Consider the following 21,765-nt stretch of genomic DNA (forward strand, 5'->3'; position numbering starts at 1 on the left):
GCTAACCAGCCCCTCCTTCATCTCTGGGGAGAGGTGAGCTGCGGGGAGTAGAGGGCAATGACAAGATCTGAAGCAGGCTGGTCGATCAGCACACAATGCACAACTCATTTCACCCTCTCATTTTTTATTTGCATAAAGACCTTAAAAAAAACTTTTAAAATTAGCAATATGTAATCATGCCAAATATGTATTCATGCCATTTTGGAAAGCATTTGACACTTGCTGGGAAGGATGAAGCTTGGGTATCCCGTGAGGCAGCAGTTCCAATCCCAGGCACGGACCCTAAAGAAACTCAGATCACAGTCTCCACAGCAGGGTTGCTAAAAAACAGCCCTGAATGTGGAACACACCAGTGTCCATCCACAGAATGAATGAAGAAACTGTGATATAGCTTTGCAGCGGAATACTATACAGCAGTGAACAGGAGTGGCCTTTAGGTATTCATGAAATGGATGAACCTCACCAGTGATACTGGTGACATGGAAGAGGAACCAGAGAAAGAAAGAACATCCACAGAAGGATTCCACTTATAAAAAGATAAAAAACAGACAAACCTCAATTATATTTGTAGGGAAGCACCATAGGTGTCGGAGAGGGCAATGGCACCCCGCTCCAGTACTCTTGCCTGGAAAATCCCATGGATGGAGGAGCCTGGTGGGCTGCAGTCCATGGGGTCACTGAGGGTTGGACATGACTGAGCAACTTCATTTTCACTTTGATGCACTGGAGAAGGAAATGGCAACCCACTCCAGTGTTCTTGCCTGGAGAATCCCAGAGACAGCGGAGCCTGGTGGGCTGCCGTCTATGGGGTCACACAGAGTCGGACACGACTGAAGCGACTTAGCAGACCATAGGTGGTAGAATTATTAAAAAAAAAAAAAGAACAAGGAACAGAAAATCTAACAAGTCAGGCAGTCTACAGGAAAGGGGGTGACTGTGATGGAGGAGAGGCCCCTGGGAGCTCCGGGCCTCCAGACAGGTTTCATGTCCTGACCTGGGTGAGGCCGCGTGCGGCTCAATGAACAATTGTTTTTCACTCTGTAAACACTGGCTTCCCTGGTGGCTCAGTTGGCAAAAAAAAAAAAAAAAAAAAAAAAATCCGCCTGCAGTGTGGGAGACCTGGGTTCGATCCCTGGGTTGGGAAGATCCCCTGGAGGAGGGCATGACCACCCACTCCAGTATTCTTGCCTGGAGAATCCCCAAGGACAGAGGAGCCTGGTGGGCTCCGGTCCACAGGGTCGCGAAGAGTCAGACACGACTGAGCGTGGCATGGGTGGGGTAGCATGTGGCTCACCCAACAATTATGTTTTACTTTGTAAACATGTCTTGTGGTCTCCTTTGAATATACGATATATCCCATAATGAAGATATAAGAAAGAAGCAATAGAAGCTGTGCTAAGTAATACTTTAAAGAAATTGGATGGACATAAAATTACCCATGGAGAGTAAAAATCTGCACCCTCCTACTCTCCTCTTCCCTCATTATTTTCAGTCCCTGGAACTAAATACACTAAATACCATGTGGGCTGGCCACCAGCCATCAGAGCTAATCTGTTTTCTGCAGTCTGCATTAGGACATGTATGTAAAGCCTTTTCGACAAGTTAACTTGCTTTCCTACATGAATCACAGCAGACACACTGTCCTGTGAGCTTTGATTTCACAAATCAAAGAATGAAAAATACAGAGTGGAGAACGTCCTGGATGTTTTCCCATGGTGAACCTTGCGCTGCCTCATCCTCTCAAGTGGCCCCTGGGCATTTCACTGTCAGGATGGCCGCCACTTACTTTCACAGGCCCCAGCATGCAGACACTCAGGAGGCTTCCAGTTCTTCCTTATTGCAATTTTAAAGTCACACAAGTGACTTGACATACAAATGTCTTAACTAATTTTCAAAAGATCTCTCATTCCTAAGTATTTGGTCTCATGGAGGGGGCGGGGGGCGGACAGGGGAGGGCGAGGGGGGAGGAGGAGGGGCGGGGGGGGGGCACTGGTACATTCCTGCACTTGCAGAAGGTACGCAGTCTCCCCATGCTGCCACTTTAAAGGGATTCGTTCTCTGTTCTCCTCCGAGGAATCAGGAATTAGCAACATCTGGAACTTCAAAAATTAGACCCAGAGAGTCAGCTATATAAAAGCAGCTCTGGTCACCTGTGTGAAAAGGGTGGATCAGAACCTTCCCAAAGTCACCTAGAAAAGGGATAACTCTATCGTGTGTGTGTGCGTGTGTATGTGTGTGTGTTTATGTGTATGGGTGTGCCTGTGCACGTGTGTATATGTTTATGCATATGTGTGTGAGTGTGTATGAGCATGTGTGTTTATGTGTGTATGTGTGTTTACGTGTGTGTGCGCATCAGTATGGTTGTATATGTGCGTGTGTCCATGTGCATGCTTATGTGTTCCTGGAAATGTATGTGTGTGAGCGTGTATACGCATGGATGTCTGTGTGTGTGTGTGTCCCTGTGACACCCGAACGCTGGTTTTGCAGGGAGACGACATCTTTGACAACAAGACAACAACAGTCAATATAAATCCAATTGGCCATAATGACTGGATTTCTCTCCCCCCCTCAGACATGGTGACTGTGATTGCTCAGATGCCTTTTAGTTACAGACAAGTTTCTGAACAAAATAATTAGGTTTGGGGCTTTGCAGTCTGCCCTATTGGACTATTGATTATCCACTAAAATCTCCTGCCCTGTGGACATCTGGGTGTTCAGTCAGCATAGCAAGTGGGTGAAGACAGATCTGGGCAGGGGGTGAGGGGTGGGGGCAGAAGCCTCCACACAGCTGCACCCCAAGTCCCTCCCAGCTTCCTCTGTGGCCGAGGACCGTCTGTGCGCACGCACCTGTCAGCCCCTCCAGTGTCTCGCATCAGCTGTCCCCAGACCACAAAGGCCCAGGAAGCAGAGCTGCAGCTCTCACTGCTGTGTGGCCTCAGGCAGAGCTCTGTCTGTCTCTGAGTCTGCTTTCCCACGTGGAAAGGCAGCCATTAGACTCAACAACCTCTGCGGCCCCTCTGGCACTGATATTCCAGCCCTGCACTATCCAGTAGAAGTATAACATGAGCCACAAACACCAGCCACAGAGATCATTGCATGTCTAGCAGCCATGTTTAAAAAAGTAAAAAGCAAGAGGTGAAATTAGTTTTTAATATTTTATTTAAGCCAATTCTAAGTCCCTAAGATGCTAAGATCTAAGATATGAAGATCTTATCTAAGTATCTAAGATATTATTGTTTCAGCATATAAGAATAATAAACATTAATGAAATTCCTTACATTTTTTTATACTGCAGATGGTGATTGCAGCCATGAAATTAAAAGACGCTTACTCCTTGGAAGGAAAGTTATGACCAACCTAGACAGCATATTCAAAAGCAGAGACATTACTTTGCCAACAAAGGTCCATCTAGTCAAGGCTATGGTTTTTCCAGTGGTCATGTGTGGATGTGAGAGTTGGACTGTGAAGAAAGCTGAGCGCCGAAGAATTGATGCTTTTGAACTGTGGTGTAGGAGAAGACTCTTGAGAGTCCCTTGGACTGCAAGGAGATCTAACCAGTCCATTCTAAAGGAGATCAGTCCTGGGTGTTCTTTGGAAGGAATGATGCTGAAGTGAAACTCTAGTATTTTGGCCACCTCATGCAAAGGGTTCACTCATTGGAAAAGACTCTGATGCTGGGAGGGATTGGGGGCAGGAGGAGAAGGGGATGACAGAGGATGAGATGGCTGGATGGCATCACCAACTCGATGGACGTGAGTTTGAGTGAACTCCGGAAGTTAGTGATGGACAGGGAGGCCTGGCATGCTGCAATTCATGGGGTCGCAGAATCGGACACGACTGAGCAACTGAACTGAACTGAAGTCTTTGGAATTCAGTGTGCATTTTATACTTAACAGCACATCTGACTTTGGCCTGTGGCATCTTGAGTGCTCCATGGCCACGAGTGGTGAATGGCTACTGGACTGAACATCTCAGGTGTCCCTGGTCCATTCCTTGTCTGGAGACACTGAAGCAGACTGACTGGGACAGATGGCTCTAGTCCCAGGCTTCTGCCTGTGATCTGATGCTGGTTGCAGGATTTACTCTTTACAGTGCACTGTACAAGCCCCTCTGGGGGAGACAGAGGAGGAAGGAATCCTTTTGCCATCAAGGAGCTAATAATCCAGTTGGAGAAAAGAAAAAGAATGAGCCCAGAGGCACCTCCTGGGGACCAGTGCTGGCTGGTAAGATTTTAGGGGGAATAGGTAATCAGGGCTTCATGTGCTCTTGGAGGTAGAGACCCAGGGCGGCTGTGGGCCGTCCCAGACTTGACTGCGTCTGAATGGAGGACTTGAGTCGGGCACCCAGGGTAGGAAGAAGATTCGAAAACCCAGAGAGATGTGGAAAATATGAATAATGTCCATTGCTGGGGAATTGAGGAGGCCAGTGTGATTAGAGCCGAAGGTGGGAACTTGGGGTGGGGCGGGGGGGGGGGCGGTGGATTGTGGACAACCTTGAAACACAGATGCTAGGAAAGATTGAAGGCAGGAGGAGAAGGGCACAACAGAGGATGAGATGGTTGGATGGCATCACCGACTTGATGGACATGAGTTTGAGCAAGCACCGGGAGTTGGTGATGGACAGGGAAGCCTGGCGTGCTGCAGTCCACGGGGCCACAAAGAGTCAGACACGACTGACCTTGAAACACAGAAGTGTTTGGATAGGAGTACAGGAAGCCACCTTTGGCTCTTGAGCTGGGGAAGGGTTCGCTGGAAGCAGTGGTTCAGTGAGATCCGCTCAGTCACTGATGGATTGGAGGCAGAACCTGGTGCCAGGGAGCGGGTGAGGGGACCGCTGGAGCAGGAGGTGGTGACTGGAGTTGGGGGTAAGAGGAGCCATCTACAGAATGAGAGGATGCCAGTCCCCTGGGTCTTCAGCTTTGATGGTGAAACCGTGACAGTGTGATCACATCTGGGCATTTTGTTTCCTCCTGGGCTCCCCTTCCTAAGGGCAGGAGGGTCATACTATGTGGGTGGTCCTGCTTAAGCAAAGACTCAGTCAGGAAGAAACAGAGGTTGGGGTGTTGGGAGTAGGTTGGCTGTAAGTAACTGCTGGGGAGGGAGGGGCATGAAAGAATCAATTACTTGAGGCTTTAACAAGCAGAGACAGCAATTCCTTGCTTGTGTGCTTAGTTGCTCAGTCATGTCCGACTCTTTGTGACCCCAAGGACTATAGCCTGTCAGGCTTCTCTGTCCATGGAATTCTCCAGGCAAGAATACTGGAGTGGGTAGCCATTCCTTTCTCCAGGGGATCTTTCCAACTCAAGGATCGAACCTGTGTCTCTTGCATTGCAGGCAGATTCTTTACCACCTGAGCCACTAAGCTTTGGCACCATAAATTGAGCAGAGATTTTAGTGAGCAGATCATGGCACGATCATGATGGTCCCATCACTTCATGACAAATAGATGGGGAAACAGTGGAAACAGTGGCTGACTTTATTTTGGGGGGCTCCAAAATCACTGCAGATGATGACTGCAGCCATGAAATTAAAATCGGAAGGAAAGTTATGACCAACCTAGACACTATATTAAAAAGCAGAGACATTACTTTGCTAACAAAGTCTGTCTAGTCAAGGCTACGGTTTTTCCAGTAGTTATGTGAGAGGTGGACTACAAAGAAAGCTGAGCACCAAAGAGTTGATGCTTTTGAACTGTGGTGTTGGAGAAGACTCTTGAGAGTCCCTGGGACTGCAAGGAGATCCAACCAGTCCATTCTAAAGGAGATCAGTCCTGAATATTCATTGGAAGGACTGAAGTTGAAGCTGAAACTCCAATACTTTGGCCACCTGATGTGAAGAGCTGACTTCATTTGAAAAGACCCTGATGCTGGGAAAAATTGAAGGCAGGAGGAGAAGGGGACGACAGAGGATGAGATGGCTGGATGGCATCACCGACTCAATGGACATGAGTTTGAGTAAACTCTGGGAGTTGGTGATGAACAGGGAGGCCTGGCGTGCTGCGATTCACGGGGTCGCAAAGAGTCGGACACGACTGAGTGACTGAACTGAACTTTAGTGAGTTGGTGGAATGACAGGAAAAAGGTTTTTCAAACCCAACCAGGTAGGAGGGGGTCGGGGCCTGGGCAGGTAGGAGACGGGTGGTGGAGGGGCATCACTCTTGCAATGGCCTATGCGAGACAGCCTGGGAGAACAGAGGTCAATTCCACGAGTCACCCTCAGAGGGCGCTCACTGCCAAAGTGATCTCCAAGCCTGCGTCAACCACTGCATTTATGGATACTTTGTGCCAGGCAGCGTGAGGCTCTAGAGGGAAGACGTGGGGAGCAAGACCCCAGCGGCCTTGCCCTTGCCTCAGACTGTGTGAAGGAGGGATGGAGAAGTCAGACATTAATCATAGTCTCACAGTCACAGATTATAATTGAGAAATAGCAGGAACGAAAGAACCAATCAATATAGTAGGAGCAACAAAGGCACAGGTGTTGGGAAGACTTCCCTGAGAAGAAACACCTTTCCATCCATTTACTTTCAGCCTACCTGGTCTTGGCCCCGAGGCATAAAGGCTAAGGGGGAACTAACTAAGTTAAAAGGAGCGAGAGGGAAGGACATTCCCGGCAAGCAGAAATGGCCTGAGCAAAGGCTCTGGGTGGGAAGGAGCACAAGATATACGAACAGATGGAAGACTAGGAATGAGAAAGAGAAGCAAAGAGGCAGAGAAGAACTTCACAGGCAGAAGGAATGGAGCATGCAAAGGCCCTGAGGCAGAGAACCTCAGTGCAAGGAGCCCTCTGTGGCTGCAGGGGGAAGGCAGGGGCCATAGGAAGTGTGGAGGCTGCATGACCCAGGAGGGGCATGGCCTCTGGGCCGGGGTTCCTCCAGCTGCAATGCTAGGACCCCCGTGATACACACAGACATCTGATGCCACGTGAGAGCCCCGCTAATTAGAAGGGAATCTGATTTTATGCCAGCGGCAGGAACAATGTGGTAAATGAGGATGGAGGAGTGGTCGAGGCCAGAACACGCACTTCCTGTTGGGCCACATCGAAGATGTTTGACATTATCCCAAGTGCAAGGCCACTGAAGGTTTAGAGAGGGAGTGGTATCACCATTCTGGTGTTTTGGAGCTCTCTAGAACAGGTGAGGAGGGTGAACTGCAGGAGGCCTGGGTGACCGTCAACGGAGCCACTGGAGATGATTGCAAAAGTCCAGGTGACAGTGGAGGATCAAGGCTTAAAGCTGATGAAATACTGCCCTTCACAGCTGCCTGGCTCCTCTGCAGCCTCTAATTACAGCAAATGTCCTCAGACAGGTTAGTGATTCTATTAACGTGGCCAAACCTGGAGACCCACATTTTACAGATAATGCTGCATGAAGCCAGTTAATTCAGTGATTGAATTATTAAGTTAGAGCATCTATGACTTAATTTCATTGGCCGTCAGCAAGGCCTCCTTCAAGTAAATTGACATTTGCTTTGCCATTCTATCTTAAAACCAGAACAGTAGATTTGGTTAAACTTTGTACAGAAAATGTGCCTTTGCAGTGTGCAGAAGAACTCAGAAAAGAATGAAAACAAAATGCATTTTTTTCCTACTTGTATTCTCAGTCTTTATATACGTGGTCAACAACAGATAGAGCTGGCTTCAAGAAGGAAAAAAGCTCTCTGAATGAGACCGATCTTGGCCAAGTCCTTCCAAGAGCACTTGAAAAGAATGTGAAGTCGTTTGTTCAGGGTGAATAAATATCAATTAAACCAAGGTGGTTGATGGAGTGGTTTGGATCTTCTATGTCTGCGGATTTTTTGGTCTAGGTGTTTAGATTCCCTAGGTTGGACTGTGAAATTGTCTTTTTCTCTTATTTAATTCTGTCTGGTTTTGTGTCATACATTTTGAAGTTCTCCTCGGGTGTGTACATATTGAGTCTTACGTCTTCTACTGAATTGATCGCTTTTACCATGATATTAATGCAGTCATTTCAGCACGCTTATGCTTACAGTTTGCATGCTGTATTTTTTTTTTTTCATCCATTTGCTTTCCACCTACCTGTGTCTATATTTAAATGGTCTCCTACAGACATCATAGAGGCGGGACTATTTTTTTAAAAAAAACCTATTCTGACAATTTCTGTCTTTTAATTGTGTGTTCCCACACACAATGTAATTGTTAATATAGCTAGATTTCAATCTCATTAAAAAATTTTTTTTATTTCTTTATTGACTTATTTTTGGCTGTGCTGGGTCTCTGTTGCTGCAGGAGCTTTTCTCTAGCTGCAGCGAGCAGGGGGTACTCTCTTGTGCTGTGTGGGCCTCTCACTGCGGCGGCTTCTCTTGTTTCAGAGCCTGGGCTCTAGGCATGCGGGCTTCAGCAGTGCTGACTCCCAGACTCTAGGGCGCAGGTGCGATGGTTGTGGTAAACAGGCTTCGTTGCTCCGTGGCATGTAGATTCTTCCTGGATAAAGGATCGAAACTGTGTTTCCTACATTGGCAGGCGGATTCTTTACCACAGAGCCACCGGGGAAGCCCCCAATCCATCATTTTATTTTTTGTTTTCTACTTGACTCCTCTAGGTTTTTTTTTGTTTGATTTCTTCTTTTTTTTTCTTGCTCATCTGTTCTCCTTCCTGCCTTTTACAAGTATTTGAATACTTTACGGAATGCCATCTAATTTTCCTGTTAGCTATTTATTCTCCTTCTTATTACTTTTATGGTGATTGTGCTAGAGATTACAATACACATTCTTGACTCCTTACAGTCCATTGACAGTGAATAATATACCACTTCACATGAAATACAGATATCTGGCTGCTCGATATCCCCACAACCACCCTCATCCTTTAAGTTATAGTTGTTTTAAGTAGTACCTCTCAGTTCAGTTCAGTTCAGTCACTCAGTCCTGTCCGACTCTTTGAGACCCCATGAATCGCAGCACACCAGGCCTCCCTGTCCATCACCAACTCCCGGCGTTCACTCAGACTCACGTCCATCGAGTCAGTGATGCCATCCAGCCATCTCATCCTCTGTCGTCCCCTTCTCCTCCTGCCCCCAATCCCTCCCAGCATCAGAGTCTTTTCCAATGAGTCAACTCTTCGATTGAGGTGGCCAAAGTACTGGAGTTTCAGCTTCAGCATCATTCCCTCCAAAGAAATCCCAGGGCTGATCTCCTTTAGAATGGACTGGTTGGATCTCCTTGCAGTCCAAGAGACTCTCAAGAATCTTCTCCAACAACACAGTTCCAAAGCATCAATTCTTCAGTGCTCAGCTTTCTTCACAGTCCAACTCTCACATCCATACATGACTACTGGAAAAACCATAGCCTTGACTAGATGGACCTTAGTTGGCAAAGTAATGTCTCTGCTTTTGAATATGCTATCTAGGTTGGTCATAACTTTCCTTCCAAGGAGTAAGCATCTTTTAATTTCATGGTTGCAGTCACCATCTGCAGTGATTTTGGAGCCCCCCAAAAATAAAGTCAGACACTGCTTCCACTGTTTCCCCATCTATTTCCCATGAAGTGATGGGACCAGATGCCATGATATTCGTTTTCTGAATGTTGAGCTTTAAGCCAACTTTTTCACTCTCCTCTTTCCCTTTCATCAAGAGGCTTTTAGTTCCTCTTCACTTTCTGCCATAAGGGTGGTGTCATCTGCATATCTGAGGTTATTGATATTTCTCCCAGCAATCTTGATTCCAGCTTGCGCTTCTTCCAGCCCAGCGTTTCTCATTATGTACTCTGCATATAAGTTAAATAAGCAGGGTGACAATATACAGCCTTGACGTACTCCTTTTCCCATTTGGAACCAGTCTGTTGTTCCATGTCCAGTTCTAACTGTTGCTTCCTGACCTGCATATAGGTTTCTCAAGAGGCAGGTCAGGTGGTCTGGTATTCCCATCTCTTTCAAAATGGGAAAGACTAGAGATCTCTTCAAGAAAATTAGAGAAACCAAGGGAACATTTCATGCAAAGATGGGCTTGATAAAGGACAGAAATGGTATGGACCTAACAGAAGCAGAAGATATTAAGAAGAGGTGGCAAGAATACACAGAAGAACTATACAAAAAAGATCTTCATGACCAAGATAATCACGATGGTGTGATCACTCACCTACAGCCAGACATTCTGGAATGTGAAGTCAAGTGGGCCTTAGAAAGCATCACTACAAACAAAGCTAGTGGAGGTGATGGCATTTCAGTTGAGCTATTTCAAATCCTGAAAGATGATGCTGTGAAAGTGTTGCAACTCAATATGCCAGCAAATTTGGGAAACTCAGCAGCGGCCACAGGACTGGAAAAGGTCAGTTTTCATTCCAATCCCAAAGAAAGGCAATGCCAAAGAATGCTCAAACTATCGCACAATTGCACTCATCTCACACGCTAGTAAAGTAATGCTCAAAATTCTCCAAGCCAGGCTTTAGCAGTATGTGAACCATGAACTTCCTGATGTTCAAGCTGGTTTTAAAAAAAGCAGAGGAACCAGAGATCAAATTTCCAACATCTGCTGGATTATGGAAAAAGCAAGAGAGTTCCAGAAAAACATCTATTTCTGCTTTATTGACTATGCCAAAGCCTTTGACTGTGTGGATCACAATAAACTGTGGAAAGTAGTACCTCTGCTCGTCATCAATTCCTCAATTGTTGTAGTTTTAAATGTTATAAACCGTTAAAGACTTATAAAGAAAACAAGAGGGAAAAGGCAAAACAAAACAAAATAAGACCAAAACACTAGCTGTATCTTTTGCCTTTAGCCAGACAGCTTACTCTTTCTGATGTTCTCTGCTCTTTCCTGGACCTGGATTTCCATCTGCTCTCACTTCCTGTCAGTCTGGGTTAGGACGGAGCACAGCCCTGCCTGATCTGGGAGATAAAGGCCATGTGCCGGCTATGCGTTCAGAACAGCTACTCCATACTGAAAGGCTTCGACTTCTCTAGGCATCCCTTTGGGGGTAACCATGTGCGCAGAGAGTTGAGTCGATCATCTGTCTCATCTCTGAGCATACTATCATCATTGGTCCTTGTAAGGCCCATTTCTTGGTTTATTTCCACTTTTTTTCCAACATCCCAGATGCTCACTCCTGGGCCCCTCCCCTACGAAGGCACGCACTCCGAAGAACTTAATATGGACACTTGCATAGGAATGAAGCCTCCAAAATAAGTGGTGCTCTGAGTGCTTTTCCAACATGGAATCTTTAGAGCCTGCTCGCCTCCTCCTGCCTTTACACTCAAGGCTTAGTAGAAACTGTGCACAGACACGTGGGTAATCCCACATCCATGGCACTCCATTCTGAGCTTCCTCCACATCTCAACTATTTATTCCCTAGTGATGGAGACCGAGGCTGCCTCCAACCCCCTACTGCGACCAACACTGTAATGCCTTCCCTTGTTCTTCCCTCCTTGGGATTTCCCTGAGATGTGGACTTGATCAGAGGGTGCGTGCTGACTTAATTCCACCAAGCTCTCTGGAAAGGCTGCCCCAGTCCCCACACCACCCCCAAGGAAAGGGTCCCTATTTCCTTACATCTTCACCAACATCTGGCATTTACCCAGCTTCCTAGTTGTTGCCAGTCTGATGGGTATAGCGCTGCCTCTTCCTCCCATTATCATTGGCATTTCTCTGATCACTAGTGTGTCTGAGCATCTCTTCATGAGCTTGGGAGCCACTGGGGCTCCCTCTTCTAGGAACGGCCTGCTTCACCCTGTGCCTGGCTCTCCACTGGGTACTCCACTCCTTACTCTGCCCATACGTTAACCAGTGTATTGGTTTTGCTGGCCTATGAACCACTGTGTCTCTTCAAGATGCCTTCGTTCATTTCTGCTCTGATCCCTTGTCTGCATGTCACAGCTTAATGCCCAGGTCACAAATCTGTTTTCCTTATTTCCAAGGTCGCTCGTGGGGGGAGTGCCTGGGGATTTTCCCATGGACCACTCACACCTTCCACGTATCAGCATTTTCACTTTTCTGAGGCCAAGAAACCCTTCAAGTGTGAGCCTCTGCTCTGCGCCAGGCACTATGCCAGGATCATCTCCCTCCATCCCCGAACAGCTCTGCTGGGTCGGTGGGGGGGGAGGGGGGCTCCTATCATGCTTGAGTGACAGATGCGAAATTGAGGCACGTTAAAGTTTAACGACTCGCTCAAATTCACAGAATTGTAAAAGCGACCCAATCAGAAGCCATCCATAGCTTAAACTCTTGTTAGTGTATCTCCCATAGTGCCTGTTTCAAATAACTGCCATGTTCCAAAAAGCTCCATGCCTTATCTTTCCTAAATACTGGAATTTAGTGGGGGGGAAAAAAAAAGTCAACCCTGGTGGGACCTTTGTACCTTCCCAGTCCCTAGTGTTTGAAAAGGGTGGGAGTGGGCAGAGGCAGGGGTTTGAGTGGCTGAGCTCACCAGTCTGAGTTCCCAGGAAGAGTAAATACTGGGTTGGCCAGGAAGTTCGTTTGAGTTTTTCCTTAACATGCTAAATAAATGTGTGAAAATGAAAGTGAAAGTATTAGTCACTCAGTTGTGTCCAACTCTTTGTGACCCCCTGGACTGTAGCCTGCAAGGCTCCTCTGCCTGTGGAATTCTCCAGGCAAGAATACTGGAGTCGGCTGCCATTCCCTTCTCCAAGGGATTTTCCCGACCCCTCCTGCATTGCAGGCTAATTCTTTATCATCTGAGCCACCAGTGTTCACTACGGGGCTTCCTCAAAGCCTGGTCCTGGAGGAGTGGGGGAGAGAGACAGGAGTGTAACCTTGACCTTCCAGCAAAGGTGCCTCTCTTTCAGGTCCCCACCGTTCTGCTTCAGAAGGGAACCAGACCTACCCAGAACACATCCTCCTTGCAGGTATTCAATGAGCTTCATCTGTGTTCCGGAACCTCATTGATGACCAAGAAGGGTCTCCCTGGTCCTGATACCTGGGGAGACAGAGATAACTGATCACACCTGTGGGAGAACAGCTCCTCTTGGACAGACATATTCTGGAGGAAGTAACTGTTCCATGAGGATTTACAAGAGAAGGGGACCTGTCTGATACTTGGGGCTGGGGTGTCCATGAAAGGATGGCTCCCCTTAAGAAGTGGTATTAGGACTGGTAACCAAGAATGAGAAGGTGATAACTAGAAGCAGAACTTCCTGGGCAGTGAATGTGCAGAGGCCCTGTGGCAGAGAAGGACTGAGAGGAGCAAGTGTGGCTGGAGAGGGGAGGTACGGGCTGAGTCAATTAAAAGGCTATGGAGTCCCAGAGTCCCAGATCAGGCAGGGCTTTCCAGGTTGGCTCTTCAATCTGCTACTTCAGGATACTGGGTATCTATGAAGGTTTCCCAGGCCATAGCAGATGCTCATTCCATATGTCCTGTGCTTAAAAATTAATCTGGCTGAGATGGACCTACCCAGATAGAGACATGAGGATTCTCTTTTATCACTTCCCCTTTCAACACTCTCCTGCCTCCCACTGGACAAAGAAAGGCTTGCCTCCCACCCAACCTGACACGTACTGTTTTACTGTGTTACCTTGTTCTGAGGCATAAAAACATCCAGAGACAATATGGTTTCTTTTCTGTTAAGGCTCCAAAAATCCTCTCTCTACTCATCTCATTAGGTAATACATGTCTAATATGTTTCTCTTTGTGTTTAATATTTAACAAAATTCATATTATACATTTGCAGCTTTATTATTTATATACTACTAATAATTGAAACAGTGGAAACAGTGTCAGACTTTATTTTGGGGGGCTTCAAAATCACTGCAGATGGTGACTGCAGCCATGAAATTAAAAGACATTTACTCCTTGGAAGGAAAGTTATGACCAACCTAGATAGCATATTCAAAAGCAGAGACATTACTTTGCCAACAAAGGTCCATCTAGTCAAGGCTATGGTTTTTCCAGTGGTCATGTATGGATGTGAGAGTTGGACTGTGAAGAAAGCTGAGCACCCAGGAATTGATGCTTTTGAGCTGTGTTGTTGGAGAAGACTCTTGAGAGTCTCTTGGACTGCAAGGAGATCCAACCAGTCCATTCTGAAGATCAGCCCTGGGATTTCTTTGGAAGGAATGATTCTAAAGCTGAAGCTCCAGTACTTTGGCCACCTCATGTGAAGAGTTGACTCATTGGAAAAGACTCTGATGCTGGGAGGGATTGGGGGCAGGAGGAGAAGGGGACGACAGAGGATGAGATGGCTGGATGGCATCACTGACTCGATGGACGTGAGTCTGAGTGAACGCCGGGAGTTGGTGATGGACAGGGAGGCCTGGTGTGCTGCGATTCATGGGGTTGCAAAGAGTCAGACACGACTGAGCCACTGAACTGAACTGAAGTGAACTGAATAATTGCTATAATAATACAATCTTAAAAAAGAATTTTTGAACTTGGGACCTTATGGCCATAAGTAAATTTTAAAATGCTAATACATGTTCATATATCTGTTGCAGTTCATATAATAGATAAGGTGCTAAACACATAAAAATTTTACATTGTTAAAGAGAAACAATGTAACATTTACAGTATTAAAGAAAAAGTTGTTTGTATTTTTAAGTAAAATATGATAATTTTATAATCCATTGGGTACATTTATAAGAGAGCTGCAATGGTTTTATATATAAAGGTGAATATAGCCTTTATATATAAAGCTGTGCTGCAGTCCATGGGGTTGCAGACAGGACTGAGCAATTGAACTGCATTGAACTGATTCAGGATATGGGGCTTCCCTGGTGGCTCAGACAGTAGAGTCTGCCTGCAACACAGGAAACCTGGGTTCGATCCCTGGGTTGGGAAGATCCCCTGGAGAGGGGAATGGCAACCTACTTCAGTATTCTTGCCTAGAGAATTCCATGGACAGAGGAGCCTGGTGAGCTACAATCCATGCAGTCGAAAAGACTTAGACACAACTAAGTGACTAACATTGGAGAAGGAAATGGCAACCCACTCCAATAATTCTTGCCTGGAAAATCTCATGGATGAAGCCTGGTAGGCTACAGTCCATGGGGTCGCAAAGAGTCGGACACGACTGAGCAACTTCACTTCAAGTGACTAACATACACATACATACATGATATACCCCTAAACTATTCAAATTTATGATGAAAGAATATTTTAGGTGCCAACTGAGAAATGTTTGAGGCACATGTATCTTTTTAAAAACACCTTTGGGCATGTCAACAAAAAATCTGAAGATGCTAATATAGGCTATGGTGCTCTAGGAGGGGTGGCAGAGATCAGGAGAAGGAACCCAGGGATTGGCATTTTCCCCTAGCACCATATTCTTCCAGATGCCTGGGCTGGAGTTGGTGTGGCTTCCTCTGTGCACCATTGTGGTGTTGCCACCAGAATGTGTAAGCCCCCCAAGGATGGGGATTTTATCTCTTTGGGTCATTAATATCTGTCCAGTATCAACAACAGTGCCTGGTTGTGGTCAATGTTCAATAAATATTTGTTGGGTGGATGAATGGTGGATGCTGACTTTTACTTTGTGCCAGGCACTGTGTTAAGGAATCCCTGTGGATCCCCACAACAACACTGCCTTATGTCCAGTTGGCATCATGTCCAGTTGGCATCCCCGTTTCAGAGATGAGGAAACTAAGGCACAGAGAAGATACATAATGTGCCCGAGGTCACCTATCAAGGACACAGCGGACTGGCCCCTGGCATCCTGATAACCATGACACCTCTCTGGCCCAGGGAGCAGAGGGACAGGGCCTGTGTCTTGGTTCTGAAACTCCAGGCACTTTGGGCCACCCCATGAACGTGATACCCTTCTCAGCCATCTCAAACAGCTCCCTGCCAGCTGTTCTCTCCTCCTAAATGGTTTTCCTCCCCTCCTCCCCGTTTAATATTTAAGTTGCCCACATCCTGGGACATCCCAGAATCCCCATGTTACTGACCTACTTACTTATCCAACCATTTCTCTCACATTGGGGATGGCACAGGGGGTGTCTGGAAGGAAGGCAGGAGGTACAGAGAGAGGGGAGCCCCACACAGCACCCGGCCGCTCTCAGCAGCCTCCAGCTGACAAGCAAACATTAACAAAACACGGCCAGACTCTACCGCTGCAGTCGCAGCAGATATCGTTTATTCTAAGTGGCTTTCCAAGAAAACACCTTCTGCTCCTCCCGCCCCCTAAAGGGTCTCCAAGGCTCCAGCCGTGTCAGGAGGGAAGTCTGTCTGTTTCTCTTTATAAAATAGAGGGACTTGGACATCAAAGAGGGCTCCTGTCCTTTGGTAGTGAAGATGACAGCTCCAGGTCAGCCACAAACAGGCCCTTTTCCAGAATCCCCCGAAAACATAGAGCAGAGAGCACTATGGCGCACAGGGCTTGGGCAGCTGCCCACGGGGTCCTTTTGTTTGGGCACCAGGCACTCACCTAGTCTCCAGTGCCCCCTGCTCAGGGACATGGTCCTCCTTTCTGGGACCTGAACTCTGCGGCCTGGGGCCCTCATTTCCTCACTCTCACTGTGGGGGTGATGCTGAGGGATGTCCCCTTCTCTCCCCCCACCCCCCGCGTTGCCACATCACCATCTGGAGGGTATCCAAGGACCCAATGGTCAAAGAGGCCGAGGGGCATTTTGCACCAAGATCCGGAGGCGGGAGAGGGGAAGGGTGCTGGGGTACTGGGTGGCTTCTCCAGGAAACAGGTCTGTCCGCGGCCGCCCAACCCCAACCTCCGTCCCGGGCACACTCACTGAAGAGGCTTCACGTCCTTAGGAACACGGAGGCTCAACGAGAGCGTTAGCTCCTAACTGAGGCCAGATGAGAGCACTAATCCCCGGCTCCTCATCCTGGCCCTCGCCCTGGGGTTCCTGACGTCCTCCCTTTGAGACCCATCCGCTTCACCCTGGCCGGTGTCCCCAGGGTTCACGGCGAAGTGCCCAGACAGGGGCGAGGGTCTGCTCAGGGCAGGGCGACTCCAGAGTCCGGGCGCAAAGCCGGTCCGGGACGGGGCGGGGACAGGAAAGCTACTGCGCTGGGAGGGCGGAGGCCGGGGCGCCCCAGCCCCGCGCCCCCGCCCCGCGCCGGCCGTGACGTCAGAGCCGGACCCGGTAAACTGAGCGGCGGCGGCCGGGCGCTGGGGTGGAGACTGCGACCGGAGCCGGCCGGCCAGACGGAGCCCACGGCGGCCAGGGCGGGCAGCCGCAGACCACCCCGAGGTAAGGCCGACCCCGCTCCCCGCCCGCGGGACTCGGCGCTGGGGACTGATCGCCGCCCGGACGCGCGGGAGAGAGGGGCCCGGCCGAGGTCAGGGGAAGCCCCCGGGGGCGCCACGCGCGGGGTTCCGAGGGGTCCCGGGAAAGCGAGGTGCAGGACGCCTGGCGCGCGGGTGGCGCCCGGCCCTTTCCGAGCGCGCGGAGGGTGAGGTGGGCGCGGGCGGCGGAGCGCCGGCCGTGGCGGGGGATCGCGCCCCGACGGCGCTCGCGGGCGTTTTACGCCGGAGCGCAGGTGCCGGTGAGAACGCGCTCGCCGCACGTGAGCCGAGGGGGGACGCCGGGGACCGTCTGGCGCCGCCAGGTGTGCCCCGCTCCCCGAGCGCCCCTCCGGCGGGCCGGGCCGGGCGAGCCCTGGGGTCGGGGGAGCTGGCGGCCCCGCACGGCCCCTGACCGCGCGCCGCGCCCGCAGCCGAGCCCAGGAGCCATGGCCCTGAGCGAGCTGGCGCTGCTCCGCCGGCTGCAGGAGAGCCGGCACTCGCGGAAGCTCATCCTGTTCATCGTGTTCCTCGCGCTGCTGCTGGACAACATGCTGCTCACGGTTGTGGGTACGTACAGACCCGGCGTCCCAGTCCCCCGGCGCGCCCCGCTTACCCCGGCGCGGTGCGGGCAGGTTGGAGAGAAAACGTTTTTCATAAAGACGTTCCCCGCCCAAGACTGCCTCGCTTAGGCTAGTGGCCGCGTTCGCGGCTTCGTTTTCCTGGAGGTCCGGTCAAAAAAACCGTGACATCAGATAAAACTAAGAACTTATGTTTCCTCCTGATAATTTCCTGCTTCCCCTTGTCACTTTCAACGCGATTAAAAAAAAATTTTTTTTTAATATTCTATGAAGGAAGAGCAATTTCCAGGATTCACAATAATATTATAATAATTATTACGCCCCCCCCGAAAAAGGTGGGTTAATAATGTGGTCTGTCACCTAAAGGAACAGGTCAGCATACCTCCCTCCATAGAAGGAAGGGACATGGACACATGTCAGGACTCCTATCAAGAGCAGTTTTAACTGTTGGTTTTCATCTTTTTTGCTGTAATAGATTTTTGAACAGCTACATAATTGACATCCAGGTCTCTTAATTAGCCCCATGAACAACAGGTTTGGCACGCATATTTTCCTGAAAAATATCCCAATTTTTAATGAATAAAAAATGACTTTTTAAAGGGTCATTTCCCCTGTCTAAGTTTTTCTCTCTGGACAGTTTTCAGAGCATCAGAGAGTCAGGTTTTCACTTCCAGGAATATGGGAGCTTTGGGGCTCATCCCAGTAGAGTAACAAGGGCCTGTGTCCTCCTTTGTCTTGAATCCTCTGTTATACACATGCCCAAAGCTTCGATTACATCAGCTTTCTTTTCCTTTGTGAAAGTCTCAGGAAGTCTTAAATTTGCCAAGTTGTATGAAACATTGCTGCTTCCCCCTCAAGTAATAGAAAGATAAAGTGAGTCTAGTGCAGAATTTCCGAATTATTACTTCCTGCGGGTTAATTTTTTTTTTTCTCTAAGACACATAATGAAATTTAGGTTTCTGTTTTCCTGATTCATTCACTTAAAGGTCTTTCTAGCCTCTTTCTGAGAAGCCCTGGTTGACCCCAGGTCAGCACAGACTAGATTTCAGATTGTATCTTGCTTTCCTTTCCTAAAATATTCCTGTGAAGGAGCCCTGTAAGAAGCACAGGGAACTCTGGGGCTGCTCAGGTCTGCTGGCCCTGAGAGCTCTCACAGCCTCTGGGGCTTTGTTCTCAGAGCTTGTTGTTGTTTAGTCCCACAGTCGTGTCCGACTCTTTGCAACCCCTTGGACTGCAGCCCACCAGCCTTCCCTGTCCTTCACCATCTCCTGGAATTTGCTAAAACTGAGTCAGTGATACCCTCTAATCATCTTATCCTCTGTCACCCCTTTCCCAGAGCTAAACAGCATGAAATTGTTCAGTGTCGGTGCAGAGGTTCCCTTTCCTGAGGCAGACACGCCACTTCTCTGGGTCTCATTTAGCATTTGACAAGACCACAGGTTTGCTGGCTTTGGTCCCAGGGAGGCTTTCAGTGTAATCACCGTTGTCCTGCTCTCATCCCCAGTCCCCATCATCCCGAGTTACTTGTACAGCATTGAGCATGAGAAAGATGCTCTAGAAATCCAGACCGCCAAGCCTGGGCTCACAGCCTCCGCCCCCGGAAGCTTTCAGAACATCTTCTCCTATTATGACAACTCCACCATGATCACGGGGAACAACACTGACCACCTTCAGGGGCCGCTGGTGCACGAGGCCACCACGCAGCACATGGTCACTAACTCGTCCTCGGCCCCTTCCGACTGTCCCAGTGAAGACAAAGACCTCCTGAATGAGAATGTGCAGGTCGGCCTGCTGTTTGCCTCGAAAGCCACTGTCCAGCTCCTCACCAACCCGTTCATAGGACTGTTGACCAACAGGTAGGTTATATTGTTTCGGTCAAGGAGCTAAATAGTCATAATATTGTTCCAGATCATTTTGTTTTTCATTCGTTGATCAGAGTCTGGAGATCCAAAGCTGGAGGGGAAATCCAGTCTCCTTCTCCTTATGTTTCCATCTTGAGGCAGTCACGGTTTCCCATTTGGTGCTCCTTTTCATTGCCACCGTGGCCATCATCGTGGGATTGTACGTGCCACGTGGCTTTCTCTTCTCTTCCACTTCTGGTCATGGACTTCCCAATAGACAGCCGAAGCGGTTTCCTTCAGGCTGGTGTGGTCAAGGCTCGTGTGGATGGCCAGGTGGGGAACGTGGCATGTGATGCATAGTCCTGCTGATAGAGGAAGCAGCTCGCTGACACCGAGGCCCTGGGCAGTGGACCTTCCCCTGCCACGTGCTGAGCTGTGTCCACGTGCACACCAAGGAAGAGAATCTTTTTCCCCAGATAATTCAAGCTGCCCACATGAGCTTTATATTAATCCAGATGTTCTGGAGTCTTTTGAGACCCATTTTTTCTGAATAATGGTTCACATTTCCATTGTTGGTGGCCATCCAGCTACTATTTATTCTTCTCCAGCTGAGGTGGTCCAGCTCTGCCCAGGACTTGGGGGCTGCAAGCACAGGACAGGGGGCTTGCAAAAGAGGGGAGGAGGTGTCTGTTGCAAAGAGTGGGAGCTGGTAGAGTGAGCAGTGGTGGTGGGCTCCCATCTAAACAGTGTGACCCCAAAAGCAGAGATGTGAAAAACGGTGGAGGGGGGCGGTGCCCAGAGTCCTACCTATGAAACAGGCTTAGACGCACAGAGACAAGGACCAGAGGTGGGAAAGAGAGCAAAAGAGGGGTCCAGAGGACTGAGGAGGGTGGGTCTGGGGGGACTGGGCGGGGCTGGGCTATGAGGAGCCCCACGTGCTAGATGACAGAGGAGTAGGCGCTTGTTGCAGGAGCATTTGGGAGCCACTAGAGATTCCAAAGCTAAGTTGAAGAGTCAGGGAAGGGAAAAAAAAGTGTTAGTCACTCGGTCATGTCTGACTCTTTGCAACCCCATGGACTGTAGCCCACCAGGCTATTTCTGTCCATGATATTTCCCAGACAAGAATACTGGAGTGGGTTGCCATTTCCTCCTCCAAGGCCCAGTCTTCTATTAAAATATTGCTAATCATATCAAGATGGTGACAATAGAGAGGGGCCCTGTGTGGCTGAGAGTGGGGGCAACTCTGGAGGGTTGGGGGCTCTATGAGGCAATGAGGCCTGGGGTGGTGGCAAGGGCTCAAAGCGGCCACAGCAGGCCTGCCTTCCTCCACACAAGCGATCCCCTGAAGCAAAGATTTCTGGTAGGGTCCCCATGGTGAGTCAAATGGAAGTACCTTTTCTACCTCTGTGATGTGATTTTCCGGACTGGGTGTGCCATTGAATCCATTTTAACCCTCCCAGGCCACATCCAGCCTGCAGGCTGTGTGGCAGTGTTGTCAGGCTACTGCATAAAATGGTAAACAAATGAATGCAGGACGCTGGGCCCACTGGGAGCCCACCAAGAGGCACCATTATTAAGATGGCGTTCAGCATTTCTTCTGTTCTTCTGGAGGAAAACCAAGCAGACCTCCGTGGTTTACAGGGTTTTCTTTCTTTTCTCACCCCTAAGAGCGCTCCTTAAAATGCATCTGGTATAATTACAGAAAACAGCTCAGGGTTTTGTATTCTGAGAAAGCAAACAGCTCAAATACTATATGGGAAAATTGAGGACATTATTGTAATAACACCTTGCCAATCACTTGGACATGAATGTCACTAGCTGTACAGCGCAATACTTAGAAACTCGACGGAAATGATGTGAGCGTTCCAATCTTCCAAATGTAAATGGCAAATGAAAAGCTTTAAAAAAAATCCCATTCTCATTTCTAGTGCTTTGCTTATGCCAAGGGGCAGGAGCTTGTTTAAAACCAGAGAGACTTTTGCCCTATTATATACTCCAAATACTTTGACATTGTAGCCACCTCAGCGGTAAAGAATCTGCCTGCAATACGGGAGCCGCAAGAGATGCAGGTTTGATCCCTGGGTTGGGAAGATCCCTTGGAAGAGGGCATGGCAACTCACTCCAGTGTTCTTGCCTGGAGAATCCCATGGACAGAGGAGCCTGGCAGTCTTACAGTCCATGGGGTTGCAAAGAGTTGGATGC

The 21,765-nt window shown here is 48.7% G+C and overlaps 2 protein-coding genes across 3 annotated transcripts in view; both read left to right on the forward strand.

Annotated features, from left to right (window-relative positions):
* The window catches only part of KCNK18 (potassium two pore domain channel subfamily K member 18), a 37,579-nt gene extending 20,023 nt beyond the window's left edge, over positions 1–17,556 (forward strand). The window contains exons 4-5 of the mRNA XM_069567424.1: positions 16,814–17,001; positions 17,254–17,556. Coding sequence (XP_069423525.1) covers positions 16,814–17,001; positions 17,254–17,556 — 491 coding nt within the window. The remainder of the gene's footprint in view (positions 1–16,813; positions 17,002–17,253) is intronic.
* Positions 16,989–21,765, forward strand: part of SLC18A2 (solute carrier family 18 member A2) — a 41,121-nt gene continuing 36,344 nt past the window's right edge. For both annotated transcript variants that reach the window (XM_069567618.1, XM_069567619.1), the window contains exons 1-3: positions 16,989–17,109; positions 17,576–17,711; positions 19,227–19,578. In XM_069567618.1, the coding sequence (XP_069423719.1) occupies positions 17,591–17,711; positions 19,227–19,578 (473 nt within the window). In that variant the 5' untranslated portion in view covers positions 16,989–17,109; positions 17,576–17,590. The remainder of the gene's footprint in view (positions 17,110–17,575; positions 17,712–19,226; positions 19,579–21,765) is intronic.

The sequence above is a fragment of the Ovis canadensis genome, chromosome 22, assembly GCF_042477335.2.
Source record: "Ovis canadensis isolate MfBH-ARS-UI-01 breed Bighorn chromosome 22, ARS-UI_OviCan_v2, whole genome shotgun sequence".
In the NCBI taxonomy this organism is placed as follows: domain Eukaryota; kingdom Metazoa; phylum Chordata; class Mammalia; order Artiodactyla; family Bovidae; genus Ovis; species Ovis canadensis.